This window comes from Diplotaxodon limnothrissa, linkage group LG3 (assembly GCF_057381915.1).
Source record: "Diplotaxodon limnothrissa isolate DT_005_m linkage group LG3, D_limnothrissa_male_GT1.1, whole genome shotgun sequence".
Lineage (NCBI taxonomy): Eukaryota > Metazoa > Chordata > Actinopteri > Cichliformes > Cichlidae > Diplotaxodon > Diplotaxodon limnothrissa.
Genome location: NC_140598.1, coordinates 29,709,996 through 29,732,219, shown reverse-complemented (window position 1 = coordinate 29,732,219; position 22,224 = coordinate 29,709,996). Strand labels below are relative to the sequence as shown.

Sequence of the window (22,224 nt, the reverse complement as noted above, 5' to 3'; positions counted from 1 at the left end):
AAGCGATGGAGGCACAACTTGTAGAACTTTGGAAAGCTCATCCGAGCCTTTTCGATGTGGCACCACAAAATTATCACGACCACAACAAACGTGAAAATAGTTGGATCTACACTGCTGCTCAATCACAGCTGATCATGTTTTTCATCAGCAATTTAGCAAAGTTGATGGTGGTGGTGTGTCTGTGTGAGTGAAAGACAGAGAGGGAGGGAGAGATTTTCTGTTATAACCTTCATGTTATGGACGCACCGTTTGAGCACTCAGGTCGCATCAGAGCATCGGGCGGTATAGTGTGAGACCTGCATCGTGACCTGCAAACTTCTAACTCCTGCGAGTCAATCGTGCAGTTTGAGCAGGAGCTGAATGACGTGACTGAAAAAATCGCACAGTGTCTGCCCAGCTTTAGGTGTACTGTCGTCCGAGACTTGCACCGCAGTGTCGCGTTTGTTTCCCTGTTGGCCATGCTTCTTGTTGTGGTCATCTGTTGTCTTCCGGTATTTTCTCCGTAAGCGACTTTTCCTCGACCAATGAGATGAGCGGTAATCTGACTTGTCATACTCGAATTGTCATAAGTGTGCTGTCAGCTCATTGGTCACAAAGCAGGAGAGGGGCTGGGAATTATGTTTTCCAACAAAGCGTTAATTCCATTAAAAGTTATAGACTACTTTTGATTCTCACTGTATTACGGGACAAAGTGCGTCCCTTATTAGCTCAATACGGGACGTGTACTTTTGTTTTGAAATACGGGACGATTCCGTATTTTAAGGGACGGTTGGCAACTAGTGATGGGCAGATGAAGCCCCATGAAGCACTGAAGCTTTTCATCCAATTGGTTCACCCCAACGCGAAGCTTCATGAAGCTTCATTTGCTCTAGTAGGACACCTACTGGACGTAAAAATAATAGCTGGCATGAATTTGAAGAGTGTGGCATTTTGCACACAGCCTGTAAATGTCAACAACAAAAGGAGTGTGTAAAACATGTATATTGTAGTGATGGCAGTATAGTGTGTATATTTATAGTGGCAGTATGGAAAATGATTATTTGGAAATGCTTGAAATGGAAATGATCATTTACTGTGAGGTGAGGTGTGGTTGGGGTGTGGACAGTGGTTGTGCTTTTGTAACATTGAGGTATGGACAGCTACACACTGAGGCTTTGAGCCTCAGTCCTGCCTGTTCACATTTTATTCTGTAAAAACTAAATTTTCACTGCTTTTATGACCTTTTAGTGGGGAGAACATAGCTGGGATTTAATGATTTAACAAATCTTTTGAATCCTTTGTCCTCCACAATGCTAAATGGCTGTGAGTCCTCAATCACCATGCTGACCAGGTCTTCATCTATTTGAGATTGTTCTCCTGAGGAAAGACAATAAAGATAAAGCACAAATATAAATAGCACACACGTAACTTATAACAGTTGTATAATATTGTTATATCATTTAGTAACATTACTGCATGCTATATTATCATTGCATTTGATGGCTCACCTGGTCTTGCTCCACAATCGGTGTTCCCCTTATTCTCATGCAAAGCTCTGTAGTGCCTAAGCATGGATGAGGTGTTGTTGTTATATCCCAGCTCCCTGGCACATAGCAAACACTTCACCTTGTACAAAAGTCAAGACAGCTCAACATAAATTGTATTGCACCATCAGTATCATGAAAATACATCTTCTGTAGAAATACCTTGTTGGGAGGAATAAGATCAAAATGTTCCCACACAGGGGAGGACATCCTCCTCTTCTTAGCTGGCTCCATTCTCTCCTGACTTTCCTCACTCTCATAAACCTCCATACGGTCTCCAAACTCTCACTAACCGCAACTCTCCATCAAACACCCACATTTTTGAATGAAGTCTGAGGGGTTTATATCGCTGTCATATCTCGCGGCAAAGTTCGAACCACTTCATGAACCAGTCACGTGGTACAGCCGGGCAGCGAGGCTTCGGACGTCATCATTTTCAGCTCCTCCCATAAATGAAGCAAGCCTCGATACGCGCTTCGCGGAAACGCCCCCTCCATTACTCGACACACGCTCCGAAGCCTCGATACAGAACGTCCCATCACTATTGGCAACCCTAGGTGAAAGTAATGTTTCAGTCATGTTGGATTTTCAGCATCATGTTAATATATTACTGATATGACTACTATCAGTTTAGACATTCAAATAATTCATTCAACCCACTGAAACATGTTTAATTATTTTATTTGAAAATCAACAACAACAACAAAAACGTCAGACGTTCACTGCCCAGTCTATTTTATTTAATAACATTACCGTAGTTATTGCTTTGTTGACCCCTACATAAGCTGCATGTAAAGGTTCAAACTGTATGTGTCACTATTGTTACTGGAAATAATGGCCCTGTTTTTATTTAGTATTGGATCAGTGCCAGAAAAATGCGCTAGGTATCACGTGGGATAGCTTAACTCCTGAACTCACATCCAGTTGGCATCTGCAATTAAACAGCTACCGTAAAGAAGATAGCTTGTTTAAATGAAAGAAACGCAATGTTTAAATCATACTTCTGCCTTTGTTTTATTGTTTGTTTGTTTTTCTTTTTGTAGCTGGGTCCTTATGGGACAGCTTCCGGGTCTAGGTTCGGACCGCCTGTTAAGCTGTGTGTGATTTTCCGAACAATTTATCAACTTTTTTGCGTGGGATCGGTCGTATGCAGTGTGAATTGCCTCCCGCTAAAGTGGTGCCATTTTTTTCTTAAGTTTTTGATTTTATTTAGTTTTGTAAATTGATAAATGCCATTTTAAATGTGGACTGGAGTTTATTGTCTTTTTGGGGTCCTCCCAACCCCACAGCCACGCCTACGTCGTCGCCGTCAACGAGCTCCGCTTCCGCCTCTTTGCTATGAGGATTGTTGTTGCTAACATTGCACTTTTTTTCTTTTATTTTGTGCCCTTTGCGGCTCCTCTGGATCAAGGTGAGTTACAGCAGGGGATGGGTTGTTTTAAAGGATCCTCACAGGTCTCATATTGCACGTATCTAACTTTCTCTCTACGCCATAACGGTGCCTTTAAACCCAGCCGATATCTCAGCCCTGTCTACATTTAACATATATGACTGCAGGGTTTCTCCGACAGTGTTGGGCAAACTCCAGATAAAATCATAAGTCGGATTTATCATCTTTAATGAACTCTCAAACTTGGAAAGTCGAAGAAGCCCCACCAAGCCCGCGTTAGCAACAGTTTATTGCTTACATTTTAAAACAGACTGCTCAGCTGATGTAACCGTGTGTTCCTGCACTGTGCCTGACAATGAAAGGCAAAAAGAAAGACTTCCACGGAAACAACTTGCCCGCTCCAGCTCCTATACCCAATACAAACACTTGGGATGAGAGTTAGCTCAACCCACTACACCTTCAAAGCTACCAGGAATTATCTGCTCATGCTAGCATTAACACACACACGATTACTACAATAATTAACAACGCACAATCAGAAACATCAGAGTGGATAAAGATATAATTAATCTCGGAAAAGAAATGACATAGACCTCTCCTACAGGGGAATTATAGAAAAGGGGAGAGGCCGTAGGGGTACCCCAAATTTATAGGGTTGTACCAAAGAAGAAGAAAAGGATGAAGAGGGGCTCTAACTAATAATGAAGATAACTACAGGCTTGCAGGTCCTAAAAGTCAGCTATACCAGGAACAGTTTGGGGTTTACAATACATTTTGTGTAATAACAATATGTGATTTATGACCCTGGCTACAAAAATATAAGAAACAGATTATACATCTTTTACTGTAAAACATCCGAGTAATCAAAGTTTATCATCACGTCCACTTCTGCTTCTGATCACCAAGCCCACAGCCTCTCATCCAGTGTCCGCACTGCCCAGCTCCGCTCCTCAGGCCTGAAGACTGTCGGATTTCACTCTGGACTCAGTTCAGTTTAGCTACAGCTCCCCTGCTGCTCAGAACAGCCTTGTTATACATAAAATATAGAAATTACCTGATTTGCAAGAGCCTTTATGACTCAGAGAGTAGATACAGTCTTATTTGACACGTCAAATATCTTGATAGAAATGTTTTTGTTGCAGTTTCTGCTGCCCTCTCAAACACATCTCTCTTGAAATGCATATGTAATCACAGGGAGACTTTTTACCTGCATGGATAAATAAAGGATACACAAAAGTTCGTTGAAGGTCATTTTAAAAAGAAGGAGCTGGAAAATAAATAATAATAATTACAATACTAATTTTACTTGTATGGTTATTTTTTTTCATCTGTATTCTCCGTTTGTTACTCATAGTAAACAGTGAATTTTGTGTTTATATCACTCAGAGGTAACTGCGAGTCCTGGAGAAGATGCCATTCTTCAGTGTCAGGGACCCGGAGATGTGGAGATCACCCTGTTGGAGTGGAGCAAACCTGAGCTTAAGTCCGATGGCTATGTATACTTCTACAGAAACCAGCGTCTATATGAAAACTACCAGCACTCGTTCTTTAAAGGCCGAGTGGAGCTGAGAGATCCATCAATGAAAGATGGGGACTGTTCAGTGATTCTAAGGAATGCCAGCATCAGGGATGCAGGAACATATGAGTGTCGCATTACAACCAGAAGAAGTAAGGGCGTCCAAAGTGAGTTCAAGCACTCCATCAAGCTCACAGTCAAATCCTCAGGTGAGTTTGTGGAAGTGTTACAGTTTCTTCCATAGGAAGTTTTACATTTTGCAGATGTGATGTTATTGTTGTGGTTGGTGCTATTAAGTTATTTCCCACTTCCATTGTTTGTTTTTGCATGATGGGGATCTAAAGTTTCATCAGATTTTTTTTGTTTTTTTTATCTGTACACCAACACATTGCATTTAACTTCAGCTTTAAATTCAGAAAGTGCTGTTATTTATACATGATTCCTAAACTTGATTCAAAGTGTTCGATGTGTATTTTATAGTTTTTCACTTTGACCTTAAATAGGAAGCCCGAAAGATGCTACAAAGATGTGAGGGAGCCAATAACTGGGTTTAAAAGTTCACGTAAACCAATCGGAGAGAGAGAGCATAAACTTTAGGAGTGACATAAATGAAAATCTGGTGCATTGTTACAAAGAATGAATGTACTGACCTCGGGCTGTGAGATATGACCAAAGTCTCATCTCAATACAAACAATTCTCATCCCAATAATGATATATATCACAAAATAGTGCTTTTTCTGAAAATTCATTGAACACAGCTGGAGTCGAGTGTTTTGACCGATGCATGAAACGATACATTTTTAGACATAAGTTGTAACGGCCGCCATTTTCTTTGTATTTATTACACGGCGTGCTGCAGGGAAAAGCCTGTTCTAACGTTTGAGTCTAAGGTTTATTTTGAGCACTTGACGGCTCTTTTTTGCTTCTCATCGGTAAACTCTCTCCATACTCTTTCACGTGATTCTGGTGATAGAAGAGGTTTGTTGTCTTTGAGTCTGTGGTGGGGACCATTTTGCGGTAAAATTTAGTACAGATTTCATAGTACATGGTACAGTTTTCTGTCAGATGTTGCATAACCAAACCATGTCCATGCTACAGAGGAGCATGGACATGCCTTTAGGAATAAGTCCTCCATTTGTTTTGACTGGTCCTTCTGTTTGGAGCTACCTTGTTCTGCCTCATCTTAACTGGTAATGCTGGTATTCTCTGTGCCTGCATCCACATGGTGACCATCGAAACAATGAAAAAATATTGCCGTAAACAATATTATGCGACACCACTAAACAAGTGATAGCCAATGATATGAGGCGATAGACATTTTAATTTAATCATCTGATATATATTGTCATATCGCGCAGCCCTATACTGACCAGTTCAGCAACACCAAAGGGCCTGAAAGACCACAGAAAACAACTATGGTAAAATGGTAAACGGCCTGTATTTGTATAGCGCTTTACTAGTCCCTAAGGACCCCAAAGCGTTTTACACATCCAGTCATCCACCCATTCACACACACATTCACACACTGGCGATGGCAAGCTACATTGCAGCCACAGCCACCCTGGGGCGCACTGACAGAGGCGAGGCTGCCGGACACTGGCGCCACCGGGCCCTCTGACCACCACCAGTAGGCAACGGGTGAAGTGTCTTGAGGCACGACTAAAGTAGATGATGACAGAATTATTTCAATTGTTTTTAAAAAAGAAAAAAAAAAGCCTTGGCCCGTCTCTCAAGGAGAGACAGCAATCTCAATGTCAAGTTCTGCAATGAAGGCAAGCCTTTATGGTTGGAAATAGAAGTGTTTACAACAAGGTGCAAATGAAGATTACACTCAAGACCAGCAAGGCCAGATTAGACATTAACAGAATACATTTTAAAAGAGCCTTTACAGTTCCTGTGCACATTCCATAATTGATGCTGTGGTGAGATCAGACAGTCTACAAGAGAGGGCAGATAATAACATGACCCCTCCTGGTGGCAAATGATAGCAGTTAGAGCAGGGCGATATGACCAAAAATATTTATCACGATATACATTTAAAAATTTGCGATAACGATATAACTGACGATATAATTGACACTAGACAAAACACTTTACAACTCCACAACTTTATTAGTGCAAAAAGAAAAACATCAATGTATTTTCACTTAAACAAGCAGCTGTTTTTTATCTGCATTAAAGTTATATAAAAATTTAACAGTGCAAATGCAAAATCCTTGCTGACAGTTTAACCAAAAGGCATTTCCAGTGGAAATTGGCCGACATATCCTCAGCATAACCATGTATAATATCCACAAAACTTAAAAAGAGCTTATACACACACAATACGCTAATATTATGTTGAAGCACACTTTGTATCACTCCGCGAGGCTCCTGCCTACGAAAGCCGTAATGCTCCGACAATCCATCAAGCGGTGCAGCTTCATAGTTTAGCAAAGTCGTGCTAAACATTTGACAGATTTTCGAGCACTGTGTACGACATAAAATCGTTTCGAGGTCAGTAAACACAACCAGAATGCATACATAAGGCACACGGGATTATAAGGGGCACTGTCGATTTTCAGAAAAATCAAGGGATTGATTTTAAGTGTGCCGTGTTTTCCAAAAAACACGGTAATAACGACGGCCCGCTAGCATACGCTACCAAAAATAGTGCTTTGTTGTGTATCTGACGGATGAAAGCTAAAGCAGTTCCACACCACTGAAGTTGCAGCATTTTTACAAACCAATTCTGGTTCATCCGTTTCATTCAACGATCCGCTTTCGCTCTTCTCATTCTGCGTCGCCGCCATGTGCGTATGTAAACAAAGGCACTGCGCATGCGCGTTTTACCCATATTCTATCGCCATATGTCATTTTCCTATCGTTGCCCAACATTACACCGGTATTACCGTGATATAGCCCAGCCCTAATAGCAGTACAGCAGTAACAGAAGTAATGGCAAAGATGTTATTTCTTAAATAAGGTCAATTGTTAATTTTTATCCAATTTTAAGTAAGATTGGACAAATGAGTATTTAAGGGTTGTTTTGGGGGGCTGTGACGTCACAGGTGGCTTAAAAAAACATTAGAAACACATTCTAAGTGATAATAGTAAAGTAGAGCAGTCCACACTGTTCTGCCTAAGTCTGCACCTTCACCTCCTCAGCTCTCCTGCTCAGGTCTGAAAGCTGTTTCGATGCTCTGCTCTGGATTTCATTCTGTATTTGCTCAGATAAGTTCTCCACATGCTGGTCTGTCTGTGCTGTGCAGCACAGCCAGCAACCTGTTCGGTTCTCACACATTTCTCACACTCTCCCCTGGCTCAACATCCCATTGCCAGCCCGGCAGTAATTATTCAGCTGTTATCTAAATACAGTACTCTATATATTTATTTATCAACCACATCTAGCTAGCTCTGGTTACAGCAGCCTTCACTTTAAAATGTGTGCAAACAGTTGTGCTGCTAGGCAACCTGGTGTGCAGCAGTAGTGGTTTTACATTCACATCTGTAGAGGCAAAATGACGTCCTTGGCAGTTTTTGGTATCATATTTTTCTTTTTTCTTTTTTTTCTAACCCACACATTCCCAAAATTCAGTATTTGGCGATTAAGCCCTGGTCTTCCTCTCTGTGGTCACTTGATTTTTAACACAGCTTAATTAACTGTGAGTTTGTATAATTTATGTTTTTGTGTTGCTCTTATTCTAAAAGACGTTGTGATCACGCTCCTGTGTTGTTCAGCAGTTATTACTGGTGCAGCTGCACATTCATTTATTTCTTATCAGAATAATCCAATTTTTCAGATTATTCTACATGTTAGGCTTCCAACAAAAATGAAAACAAATTAAAAGATCAAGTAAATTTTGGATCTACCAAAATCTTTTCCTCCTAGGATGGTTCTGGTTTACTTCAGCTTGATGACTAAGAAAGCTTTTTGGAAGAAGGAGAATCCCAAAGTAATTAATCTTTTAATGAAAGCATGATGTTTCAAAAGCTATTTCAAAACTACCAAAGCACATTATCCAGCAATGACCAAAATATATCATAGCTTTTTCAGTAGGAGTGAGGTTGGCTGTACTCAGAGTTATTATGAATAAAGGGAGGCTAACCCATGTGCTGCCAGAGCCTCTGAATGACCTGAAGATATATTTTAGAGTGTCTGCTAACTTTGTCTGCACACTCTTTCTGCTCTGCAGGTTTCACGGACGAAGACACCGAGAATGGAGGAGAAAAGGTTCGAGAAGAGAAGGTCAGAGTAGAGAAGGATGGAGGAAAGAGTAATTGGTATCTTTCACTGATAACTGGTGTGCCAATCACTTTTTTTATTTTTGCTATACCTGCTGGTGTAATTATCTACAAAAGACTAAAAAAATGCATGAAAAGTCCTGAAAAGCACTAAATAGCAGATCTGAATCCTTACTTCTTTCCTCCTGAATGACTGTGGGTCCTGCTGTTGCACAGAAATGAAAACATCTTTGTAAGACTACTAGAGATCCATGCTGCATTAATCTTGTTTTTGTCCATTTATGATGGTTTAAAATGCAGTTTAACCACGATAATAAATATCTGCACAGGTTACTCTCACAAATCAGATTCTCTTGTCACGTTAGGAAAGGTAGTAGTGTGGGCAAACTGTCGTTATGGGTCGTGACCTGTAAATTATACAGGTTGTTACGCACATTATTAAGTATTTGAAGATCTTCACTTTTATTACCTCTACAGCCAGTCAGCCTGCCCCCTTCCCTGACATCAGTCCAGTTCTGCCAAAAAGGCTAAAGCCTCAGAGTCTGCTGTCAAAGCTGCTACCTCTCAGTTTATTACAGAGGTCACTGTTGTAGCTCGTCTGCACGGGGCAGTGGTTTACTTCTTCTAAAGTGTTTAAACCCACATACCACATTTTTTTAATCAATCACTACCAAAATAAGTTTATTTTAGTGAAATAAAGGTCAGCACAGGTTCATTATCAGAGGACATGTTGCTGATATCAAGAGTAAAAAGGACCAGCGCTGTATGTTTAAACCTGTGAAGCCTTAATCTGTGTTATTTTTCTATGCAAATATTTTGTATTTTTGTATGTTTTCAAAATCATTAGCACGGACACATCATTAATCACAGTGTAATATATATATGTATATATCTAATCACTTTATTTTTCAGCAACATGTAAAGTTTCGAGTGTACTTGTCATGTTTAATGTTCTTTTTATAATGGCATTTTTAAGCATCACTTTGTCACCTTTTAATTGATCTTAACTATGCATATTCTGTTAGTACAAGCTCGAGCTGGACTGGAGTCGTGCTGACATGTAATAAATAAAAACACAAACTATCAAGAAGATTTTTTGTTATTTTGAGTGTTTCGTTTTTTAATTGCAGGGAGTGTAATTAGAGCGGAGGGGTGTACAACAAACTCAGATCAATGGCTTAGCAAGGTACAACGTATATCTCTGTTTACCTGGATAAATCATCATTGTAAGTTACGCTGAACACTTAATATAACTTGTTCCTGACCAGGTCTAGAGTTTTGGTTTAAAACTGCCTGGATGGGACAGATTTTCATTGAGTCTTTTATTGGCAGCATGTTAAAATACTCACTAACAGTATTCACTGTTAGTGAGAACTTCATGCAATTTTCAAAGATTACTTCTAAATATCTATATGTTAAAATATTGTGTTCACTTAAAAATAGACATATGTATATGGAAAACATCACACTGGAAAACAACCAGCAATTTATTAAAAAAAAAAAGAAAGAAATTATTAGCCATCAGTGAGCCAGTCACAGTCTTATAAACAGAAACTGTTACAAATTCTTTGTTCGTGAATTTTGTTTTTAGTTGGTATTCCCTGTTTTAGCTACAAGCTAAGTTGCTGTTTCCTGATTGGCTGCAAAATTTTGTTGCATTTACAGGAAGAAGGATTTGATTTAAACTTGCAAACTTGAATGTAAATTAGATGTAAAATTGTCACAAGAGGGCTCAGTAAGAGGATGCAAGTGTGAAGGCCAGTGCAAGGTACATAGACAGAAAACATAGAAAGTGTGTGTGACAGTGTACACACAGATCTGCGGGCCAAGTTTTGTCCCAACACACGGACCACAGTTGTTAAAATGATGTGTAGGTTTAAATCTGGGACTCTCCACCATTTGACCTTAGAACTGAAGAAGCTTCTCGTATGAGAGGTGAAACGTCTTCAAGTAACTTAAAGAAGTCCAGACGCTTTTCTTTCCAAGCTCCTTTAACTACGATGACCTGGATGACTGAGAACCTTCACAGACAAAGAGACAGAACAGACTCTCTGCTATCTATAATCCAGTTCTGAGATCCCTTCCCAGACGCCTTAATGCCCACTAACCTCCTGGGCCATCTGACCTCAGGAAATCACATTGTTGGGTTTATTAACCCTTTAAGACCTACCATAGAACCAAGTCCGCCAGAGCTTATATTATATTTTTACATGGTGTGGTGCCATTTTTGGGAGCATTTCAAGTTGCTATACATCAATACAACCATTATAACCCAGATTTTAATAATATGTATGCATTAAGTGTATCGTAATTACATAAATTGCAAATAAACTACAAAAAAATTGAAAATCTTTTTTGTTTTTTTAACATATATTTCTAGTTAGAGAAATTTAAGAGGCTTATCCCTCAAAACTGTAAATACAAAAAAGTTGCACAAAATAGTTTCCCACCACAGAAAATTTATTTTGAGTGTCTTCATAGTTTTATTTTTGAAATACACAAATTTTTATATACTGCAGGAAAAACGAAAATAAATATTATACTGAAAATTTGCAAAAAAACAGCATATACATCAAAATAAACTATTTCCAGCAGTGCAATATGAGTCCTAAGCATCCCAGAAACAACACAGAAAGTCAAACATAACTTTTAAAAACACCAGTATAGGCTCATGAGGCCCTGATGGTAAAAAAAAAAACTACATTTCCGCGAAAATGACGTCACTTCCGGTTTTGGGCAGGTAATGGCGGACATGCGATAGTTCGCGCTGGCGTCTATTCCAACATAGGAAATGTTACAAACAGCTGATCGGATCGGCAAAGCATGTTTCTGGAATATTATGTTTGTGTTGCTGCAAGCGCTTTTTATGCAGTTTTTGCAAAGCTATATGTGGAAGGAAACCGTGACCTAGGACAAGCTGATGGCATAAGATGTAAGTACAACTTCTCCGGTTTCTCCGCTCCGATCTGTTTTAAAGGGTTAAAGTACAAAACCCCACTGGAACACAAGACCACCAACTGCGCGGCAAAAACAAGACACAAGTCAGAGCTCTTTGTCTCGTGGGCCGCGTGGGACGTCAGTCAAGGCCAAGTTCACCTTCCTTTCTTCAGAGGTGTACTGTTTTCCCTCCTTGTAAATCTCACATTTGATGATGGACCACAGGTTCTCAATGGGGTTCAGATCAGGTGAACAAGGAGGCCGTGTCATTAGTTTTTCTTCTTTTATACCCTTTCTTGCCAGCCACGCTGTGGAGTGCTTGGACGCGTGTGATGGAGCATTGTCCTGCATGAAAATCATGTTTTTCTTGAAGGATGCAGACTTCTTCCTGTACCACTGCTTGAAGAAGGTGTCTTCCAGAAACTGGCAGTAGGACTGGGAGTTGAGCTTGACTCCATCCTCAACCCGAAAAGGCCCCACAAGCTCATCTTTGATGATACCAGCCCAAACCAGTACTCCACCTTGTTGGCGTCTGAGTCGGACTGGAGCTCTCTGCCCTTTACCAATCCAGCCACGGGCCCATCCATCTGGCCCATCAAGACTCACTCTCATTTCATCAGTCCATAAAACCTTAGAAAAACCAGTCTTGAGATATTTCTTGGCCCAGTCTTGACGTTTCAGCTTGTGTGTCTTGTTCAGTGGTGGTCGTCTTTCAGCCTTTCTTACCTTGGCCATGTCTCTGAGTATTGCACACCTTGTGCTTTTGGGCACTCCAGTGATGTTGCAGCTCTGAAATATGGCCAAACTGGTGGCAAGTGGCATCTTGGCAGCTGCACGCTTGACTTTTCTCAGTTCATGGGCAGTTATTTTGCGCCTTGGTTTTTCCACACACTTCTTGCAACCCTGTTGACTATTTTGAATGAAACGCTTGATTGTTCGATGATCACACTTCAGAAGCTTTGCAATTTTGAGACTGCTGCATCCCTCTGCAAGATATCTCACTTATTTTGACTTTTCTGAGCCTGTCAAGTCCTTCTTTTGACCCATTTTGCCAAAGGAAAGGACGTTGCCTAATAATTATGCACACCTGATATAGGGTGTTGATGTCATTAGACCACACCCCTTCTCATTACAGAGATGCACATCACCTTTTTTTTTTTTTTTCTTTTTTGGCCTGTCCCGTTGGGCTCTTTTGCCATCAGAATTGTTGTCTAAAGGCAAAGAAAGATGCCCAACGGATTTACTTTACCAAATTGACCATCCCAGCCTTGCCGTAATGGTCCATTTGATTCACCTTTTATTGTTTATTTTATTTTCACTTACTGAATACGGGACAGACTTGACTGGGGGAAAGAAGGGGAGAAAGAAAGAGGGAAAGAGAAACAGCTGAGAAGAGGGACGGGGGAGAAGGGCAAAAGACAAAAACCAACAGAACGGGCAGAGAAAAAAAAATGCATATATCAATCACCTGGATCACCTGCTGAGAAAGAAAAAAGAAAGCAAGCAGAAGAGAACAAGAGTAATAGAATAAACAACATCACAATGATATATGGGAATATGACAGTAAATACTAAATGTTAAACATTATTGTGCAGCACATAAGATCAACAGAACACAGTGTGCTTTGAGGTAGGAGCCAAAAAGGGTGTAGTTTGTGGGTGTGATCACCCGTGTGTACACCTGTGAGCATGGACGCGCTTGTTTTTTGTTTTTTTAAAAGGTTCCTTCATGTAATAATCTGCTAGAGGGTGTGGGGGGGCCACAGCCCCGTCCTCCAGGGCGTGAAGCAGGTGTGGAGGAGATCAAAACTCCAGACATCCAGAGGCCCCCAGAACACAAGAGACCAAGGAAGACCAACAGAGGGGCAGCTGCGCCACTGTCCCGGAAAGAGCTGAGGAGAGTCCCAGATGAGGGCTCACTCAGCAGCCGCGGAGCAGAAGCCAGGGGGAGTTGCAGTGACGCGCCCGTGAGCTCCGCCGGCAGCCAGCTGCGCCTGAGTGACCGAGCCCCAGGCCGAGAGGCCGGGGGCACCCCACCTCCGAAGTGGCCCGAGCGAGCCCCAGGCTCCAGGCCCCGATAAGCGGCCGCCAAGGAGTGAGCCGGTGTGTACCTGGACGCCCATCCCCGGACACAAAGAACCACCAACGCACCGATGTCTGAGGGGGTCCGCCACTGGCAGGGGAAGTGGTGGTAGGGGGAGATAGGCCTCCAAACCTTGGAGGGCCTGAGATGTCCCCAGAGAGGTGGCGCCTGACACCCAACCTGACATATAGACACAGACATACAGGCACACACAGATACAAACATCCATTCCCACCCTCATGCTCTCATATGCACTTACTCCATCATATGCACTTACTCCAGAGATGCACATCACCTAATATGCTTAATTGGTAGTAGGCTTTCAAGCCTATACAACTTGGAGTAAGACAACATGCATGAAGAGGATGATGTGGACAAAATACTCATTTGCCAAATAATTCTGCACTCCCTGTACATGAATATGCAATTACAACTACACATGACAGTTTTAAGCAGGCATATCTGAGCAACATCGTTATACTGTATTCAGTGTGTGTCTGTGGATGCATGTGTGTCTGTTTTCAGCTATACCATACATAGACATACTTCCTTATCAACCTTTCCAGGACCAAACAACGTGAACTTAACAGGTGTAAGAGGTATGCTGAAAGAGCAGAAGTGAGCATCTCACTAAACTATAAAACAGGAACTTGCAATAGGTCATATCTCAAATGAACATTTAAAGCTGTGAAGTCTTGCACTTTAATAGAATAGAACAGTCTGTTTCCTAAAGCTATAATGGAAATTATAACGTCGAGACTGCTTCCTAGTAACAATAATAATATTAATAACAAGGTGCAACAAATACACTCTTCTTTTCATAACTGAAATTAGTTACTGTGTTGTGTTGTACGCAGTGCCGACGTGGGACAGTTTTCCAATTTCATTGTACTATTGTACTATGTATAACTGTGCAATGACAATAAAGACTTATCGTATCTTATCTTATATTAAATAGCATGAATTCAGAGGCAATTCTTGTACGTAGGTCAAAAGTGATCATACTGTGAATTCGATAAAGGCGACTAAGCTGGGCAAGCCTTAGGTAACACTTTACATCTATGTCACATCCCAGCTGGCTCCGAGATACAGGAACAGGAAGTATGACATATGCACCATAATGATGTTTGACTAACAAATTAGGCGCATTCATCTACAAACCGTCACTGCTTGAGTTGTCTGACGAGAAACCAAACTGATGCTGAGTGGTGCTCAAACAGGCTTAACTGAAAAACAGGAATGCAACTCAGAAAATCAGTTCCAGTTTTGCAAGATCTCTTCAGAACAACAGTGTTTAAGACCAGTAACGCTTCACCTATTGCTTTTGTTTAAGTTTTGAAAAGAAGTGGGAAGAAGTACACACCTATGACCTTTGTTATCCGTCTCATCAGTAAATATTCATCCATCAGTAAACATTCATCCAGTCTACTTCAAGTTCAAATTTTCAGGTTCATATTTTATTCGTCACATAAACAGTCATATAAGGCAAGGCAAGGCAAGGCAAGTTTATTTGTATAGCACAATTCAACAACAAGGTGATTCAAAGTGCTTTACAGAGATATTAGAAACAAGAACAAATAAAAAGCATGATTTAAAATTGATTAAAACAAGCAAATTAACTAACTAATTAACAAACAAACAAACAAACAAACAAAACAGTATATAAAATCAAAACAGATAAAATCAGAACAGTAGATAAAATCAGTAGTTAAATGTAAGTTTTGAAATTTAAGCTTAAAGTGTGGATTTGGTGCTTTATTCAAATGCAGCTGAGAACAGGTGAGTCTTCAACCTGGATTTAAATAAACTGAGTGTTTCAGCTGATCTGAGGCTTTCTGGGAGTTTGTTCCAGATATAAGGAGCATAAAAGCTGAATGCAGCTTCTCCGTGTCTGGTTCTGACTCTGGGAACTGATAAAAGACCGGATCCAGATGACCTGAGGGATCTGGAAGGTTCATACTGGGTCAGGAGGTCATTGATGTATTTTGGTCCTAAACCATTCAGAGCTTTATAGGCCAGCATCAGAACTTTAAAGTCTATCCTCTGACGGACAGGCAGCCAGTGTAAGGACCTCAGAGCTGGACTGATGTGGTCCACTTTTTTGGTCTTAGTGAGGACTCGAGCAGCAGAGTTCTGAATGAGCTGTAGTTGTCTGACTGATTTTTTAGGTAGACCTGTAAAGATGCTGTTACAGTAATCAAGCCTACTAAAGATGAATGCATGGACTAGTTTTTCCAGGTCCTGTTGAGACATCAGATCTTTTATCCTTGATATATTCTTGAGGTGATAGTAAGCTGACTTTGTTATTGTCTTAATGTGTTTTTCTAAGTTTAGGTCTGCATCCATCACTACACCCAAATTTCTCGCCTGGTTTGTGGTTTTTAGATGTATAGATTGAAGTTCTCTGGTGACCTGTAATCGTTTTTCTTTGGCGCCAAAGACTTACCTCAGTTTTGTTTTTGTTTAGCTGGAGAAAATTGTGGCACAACCAGTCATTGATTTCCTCAATGCATTTACCAAGAGCCTGTACAGGGCCTCGGTCTCCTGGTGACATTGTGATATATATTTGTGTGTCATCTGCATAGCTGTGATAGTTTATTTTGTTGTTGTTTATAATCTGTGCCAGTGGGAGCATGTAGATGTTAAACAGAAGGGGTCCCAAGATGGAACCTTGGGGAACTCCACATGTGATACTTGTCTGCTCAGATGTGAAGTTACCTATTGATACAAAGTATTTCCTGTTTTCTACGTATGTTTTGAACCAGTTTAGTACAGTTCCTGAAAGACCTGTCCAGTTCTCCAGTCGTTTGAGTAATATGTTGTGGTCAACTGTATCAAATGCTGCACTGAGATCCAGTAAAACTAGGACTGACATTTTTCCACTGTCTGTATTCAGACATATGTCATTAAACACTTTGGTCAGAGCAGTTTCAGTGCTGTGGTTCTGTCTAAAACCTGACTGGAAGGCATCGTAGCAATTATTCTGTTTTAAGAAGTAACTGAGCTGTTGAGAAACTGCTTTTTCAATGATCTTACTTAAAAACGGGAGATTTGAGATCGGCCTGTAGTTGTTCATTTGTGTCTTGTCAAGATTGTCCTTTTTCAGTATAGGTTTGATTACAGCAGTTTTTAGTGATTCTGGAAACACACCTGATAATAAAGAAAAGTTGACGATCTGTAACAGGTCTGACTCTAAAGTCTTTGAGACCTTTTTGAAAAAACTTGTTGGCAGGACATCTAAACAGCAGGAGGAGGAGTTCAGTTGACCTAAGATGTCCTCCAGGTCTTTGCTGTTAATAGGTTGAAACTGTTTCATGGTGTTTAAACAGTTTTTTGGTGGACACAGTACATATCCTGGATCTGCTGTTGATGTACCAATTGCTTGTCTAATTTTTTGGATTTTTTCAGTGAAGAATTTGGCAAAGTCATTGCAGGCCATGGTCGAATGAAGTTCAGCTGCCACTGACACAGGAGGGTTTGTTAGCCTGTCAACTGTAGAAAATAAGACCCGAGCATTATGGCTGTTTTTAGTGATGATGTCAGAGAAGTAGGACCTCCTTGCATTCCTCAGTTGTAAATTATAATTGTGAAGTTTCTCTTTATAAATGTCATAATGAACCTGGAGGTTTGTTTTTCTCCATCTGCGCTCAGCTTTCCTACACTCTCTTTTTTCATTTTTCACCAGTGTGGAGTTTCTCCATGGAGACTTTTTCCTTCCAGAGATAACCTTCACCTTAATGGGAGCAATAGTGTCCATTACATTTAACATGTTAGCATTGAAGCTATTGACGAGCTCATATAAGCACAACATGCAGTGAAATGCTTGTGTCCAAGGAGGGGGCAGGCTGCAGACGTGGCGGCACCAAATACTAATACTAATAGACACTTAATATACAATTCATCATGTTGTTTTTACAACTTTACTTCAACATGTCAGAAACAAGTATCTCTAGTTCCAGTTAATTGTGAACTCTTGACAGGAATGAAACAGGAAAAGAGACATTCACTGACACTCAACATTGTCTTGTTTATATTTCATAAAAACAAGATCTTTAAACCTTCTTTCTTTAGTACTTTATGTTTGCGCATTGTTTTAATTTCACTGTCTTAAAGTTACATTTTCGTTTTTTATCAATGTTTTAACAGAAGAACAGAAATGTATACATTTTCCTTTGTCTCTTATGATGAGACAAACACTCTGTGACCTGAAGTCTTCAAGGATAACAAACACTGAAATTTTTACATAATATAGCATCTTCCATTCATAACTTCCTGACCATGAGTCCACTGAATTTCAGGTTAAACTGGCCTACCTTGGGAGTATGCATTGATCCTTTCCCTGTATGATTTCTACCCATGACTACCAAGCTCTCCATGCAGAAAACACCATTACCAAATTTGCAGATGACACAACAGTCTGTGGTTTGATCATCTATATTAATGAGATGCCATACTGGGATCACTGCTAAATCTGGCAGCTCTGAATTATCTTATCCTCAACACCCAGAAAATGAAGGAGATTGTGGCGTATTTCAGAAAGAAGCGGCGACCTGAGCGACGACGGGCAGCAAACCCTCAGCTTCATAACTCTGGTGAGAGCTCCAACATCACAGAGGCCCTCCCCTGGTCTAATCACACCTCTGCTGACATCTGCAAAGCACAACACCTCTACTTTTATTTACCCTGGGGAGAATCGGACTGTTACAACACATCCTCAGCTTTTACCGATATACTGCAGACCATGTTCTCACTTGCATCACAGCTTTGGTATGGTATGACAGCTGAAGTAAACAGCAACACAAGGCAAACAGATGTCGAAAGGACTGCAGAAAACAGTCATCATTGACCCATAAATGCGTCCTGTTGAAGACAACAGTGGTCTAGGTGGTAGCGCCGGTATTATTACTGATGACTCCACTCAGGAAGGCGTTTCAGGATTTTCCACTGACACACCAAAAAAGCTGATAAGCAGCTTCTGCCAAAATGGACTCTTAAAACTACAACACTTTGTTTGCACTCTGCTACTGTTACAATCACACGTTATACTCTATTGTTAATTTTTGTTTTACTAATTAACTTATGTTATATACCTAGATATTTTTTTCCTACTGGGTGATTATTTATAAGGAATCGCTGCCTATGTTTTTGTTCTTTTTATCTTCTTGAATTTTGAATCGAATACCATGCCTTGCACTTTTTAAAACAACAGCAGAGGCTATCAGGAACTTGGGTTTTTAACATCCACTGGGCTGCAAGTGACGTGTTTAAGATAAGGGCACATACATATATATATAGAAAATTCCTTGGAATTCTCACCTATCTGGCATAACCACAAGGACATTTAGGAGACATAAACATAATAAACTGAGTTAAAAATGGTTTTGTTTGTTGGTTTACATATAAAAGAAAAAAAACACAGTTAAAGCAAAAAGCAGTCACCTGTTATATATCTGATCCTTCAGTTAAAGAGGAAGAACTCTGAACTCTGTTCTTTGTTAAAACATCGTCCTGGTTCACACAAATGGTTCTAGGGTCACAATTTAAACATGTTTAGGTCCTGCAGTCATACTTGTTCTGAAATAATGATAATTAAATCATCTCTTGTCTCTTGCTAGAAAGTTACAATTTGAGAAAGCCAGGTTTTATTCTTTTGCTCGTTATGTTCAAGTGATTAGATTTGTTGTACGTGCCAGTAGAATCACATATTCAGCTGTTTGTTTGGACTAATTCCAGCTCGGATAAAACCTGCATCAACTGGCTCAACCAGTTAGACAAAACATCAGAGATATGGTGCAGAACGGTTGACAGTATCTGACGTGGACAAAATGAAAGCAAGAAACATAAAAATAAAGACATGCCTGGTGGTAGACAGGTATGGAGAGTATGACACTATCGTAGGGATGTTTTCATATCTTCCACACCCAATCAGAAGGATACACAACATTTCCGGAAGCAGTCATTTACAAAGTCTGATCAGAATGGTTCGAACTAAAGGGAAACTTACTCAATGAACCTGCACAGCAGATAGTATACCGGCATCCTGCTGAGTCTTACGCAAACAGACTGACATATTTAATGCAAAGAGGGATGACAACTCCGGGAATGGATTCAAACCTTTTCAGTGGGCATTTCTTTTTCTGAAGAGTCTTGGACGTTTTAAGAGATCTCTTCAGAACAACAGTAAGTGGTTCAAAACAGCCTCAGAAGTGACTTAGACCTGCTTTATTTCTCCCTGTTCTCACACTCAGTGGCTTTCAGCTTTATTACCTTCACCAAGAAGGTTATGTTTTTGATAGAGTTTGCATTGTGTGTAAATACAATAACTACAAAAGTTTTCAATGAATTCTGATAAAACTGTAGCGTTTCAGAGCAGGGTCGTGTTAGCAGTTCATTAAAATCTGCCCTACTCACAAAGGTGTTCAAGGTCAACTTAATTGGTTGAAAAGTATTATAGCTTGGAAAGTATGGTTCTCAAAAGTGTCATGCATATTTTCAACATATAGAAGGTAATATGGGATTTTGAAGGAGGAGATCAAAGAACAAAAAATCAAACAACAACTGCGGAATTATTCTGTTGACTGTATTTAAAAGGTACCTGGACTGTTCATTTTCAGAGACCGCTCTCAGTGCCACCTTCACTGTCTTTCTTCATGCAGGACATAAGAGAAATAAAGGCATTGCTCTAAATGATAGGCTAAAAATATGTGTTGTTCTAATTGCAGAGAAAGCATTTTGCCTCTTCCCCATCTTCAAAGACAAACAACAGACTCCACCATTTCTGGGATTCTCCCCGTTTCCCGACATACACTCAGAAGCTGTTTATGTTTATCGGCGTAAATTATAGTGTAAAACAGACATACTTGAAACAAGTGACATCAAAGCACTGTTATTTAGGATTGTGACCAACACATCAAAGAAATTCCAACAAAGCTTCTTCTAACACACACAAATCTACTTTCAATGTAAAAACAAGTAAGCCTTGTTTTGATATTGGCCTTGAAGTTTTTCCTCTTGAGTTGAGATTTTGTTGTTAGAAAACAAACTAATACTGCTGATGGTGCTCTTTCGAGTGAGTGCAGAAAGTGCTTCCTCTTCTGTGTTATGTCTAGTTGTTGTCAGGGCAGTGAATGACAATTCAGAGGTCAGGGGTCTTGAGTTCATGTTCACAGCATGAATTGAAAGATTTCTCGGTGCTTCTCAGTGTGCATCAGTGCTTGTGTGTCATATGACATAACCTTTAGGAATTGATCGCATCCACCTTGTCCAAGTAGCTTGGAAAGAAAAGTCTGGACTTCTTTAAGTTGCTTGAAGATGTTTCACCTCTCATCCGAGAAGCTTCTTCAGTTCTAAGGTCAAATGGTGGTGAGTCCCAGTTATAAGCCCTGTGGGAGTAACCCACCGAGAGGGACAATGATCCCCTAAATGATCCTCTAATTAATCACATGAGCCAAGGTGTGAAAGCGGGTGTGGGTCACAATCAGCCAAGGTTTTGGGTGAGCTCATTGTGGAACCTAGTCCCACCCTATCATGTTATTTCCTGAGGTCAGATGGCCCAGGATGTGAGTGGGCGTTGAGGCGTCTGCGAAGGGATCTCAAAGCTAATCTGGGACTCTCCACCATTTGACCCTAGAACTGAAGAAGCTTCTCGGATGAGAGGTGAAACGTCTTCAAGCAACTTAAAGAAGTCCAGACACTTTTCTTTCCAAGCTTCTTAGACTACGATGACCTGGATGATTGAGAACCTTCACAGATATATCGCATCACCTTGTTTTAGTGTAAGTTATTCACACGTATTCCTTTTATCTTTCCTGTTTAATATTCTGAAAGTAAATAAACGAATGAAAAGAGGAACACTAGCTATGACACGCAATGACATATTAAATTCAGTTGGACAAGAATAATGTCTTAATGTCTTTCCAGTTTTGTTTCGTAATGATGATGTGACAATATGTATCAATAAACCAAACTACAGAATTCCAACAATTATTACAGTTGTTATTTTAATATCTGCTCTTTTATGCCAACACTAACAGGGAATTTTAGCAAAAGTAAGCACCCAGGGGCACTCAATTTTAGAATTAACCTTGCTCCATGATATTAGGAAAATAAGACTTCAGAGAACTGAACGGTAGGAACTGTAGGACATTTTGACAAGTTGTAGTTTTGGTGCTTGATAAATTTCACGACCATATATTTTGAAGTTAACCCTCTCAGGCCCAAATTAAGTTTTTTGTTGCTAATGCACAACCAAGTCCTGCAGTGGTACTTGTGAGTAAAAGAAACTCAAAAAATATGTATGTGGAGTAATCAGGTTGTTAGTTTTTAACTGTTGCAAATCTGCAATGTCTGCCTGGAGAGGGTTAAAACACAGAAAAAACCCAAAAACGCCATGGAGCTTTATGAAGTACTATTGAGAGGCAAATGTTACAGTCCCATTTAGTGGAAGGAGAGCAAATTATAAACACAACTTCCAAGAAATAAGATCTTCTTTAGTTTTATAAATGTGCAAAGAAATAATTAAATAATATATAAATATTTAAATAATTAGCAT

The 22,224-nt window shown here is 40.1% G+C and overlaps 2 protein-coding genes across 2 annotated transcripts in view; one reads left to right on the top strand and one right to left on the bottom strand.

Moving 5' to 3' along the window:
- LOC146635286 (V-set and immunoglobulin domain-containing protein 8-like) overlaps positions 1 to 22,224 on the bottom strand; it is a 108,766-nt gene that overhangs the window by 61,976 nt on the left and 24,566 nt on the right. The window lies entirely within an intron of this gene.
- LOC146635288 (coxsackievirus and adenovirus receptor homolog) lies at positions 2,852 to 9,490 on the top strand. Its single transcript, XM_085346155.1, has 3 exons — positions 2,852 to 2,934; positions 4,300 to 4,638; positions 8,606 to 9,490. The coding sequence occupies exons 1-3, from the start codon at positions 2,862 to 2,864 to the stop codon at positions 8,806 to 8,808; spliced, it is 615 nt and encodes a 204-aa protein (XP_085202281.1). The 5' UTR covers positions 2,852 to 2,861; the 3' UTR covers positions 8,809 to 9,490.

What these genes read in the sequence shown, in the direction of transcription:
- LOC146635288 (XM_085346155.1), top strand. Translation starts at nt 2,862, where the DNA reads ATGAGGATTGTTGTTGCTAACATTGCACTTTTTTTCTTTTATTTTGTG. An exon ending in TGCGGCTCCTCTGGATCAAG is followed by an intron (nt 2,935 to 4,299) that starts GTGAGTTACAGC and finishes TATATCACTCAG; the next exon opens with AGGTAACTGCGAGTCCTGGA. An exon ending in GCTCACAGTCAAATCCTCAG is followed by an intron (nt 4,639 to 8,605) that starts GTGAGTTTGTGG and finishes TCTGCTCTGCAG; the next exon opens with GTTTCACGGACGAAGACACC.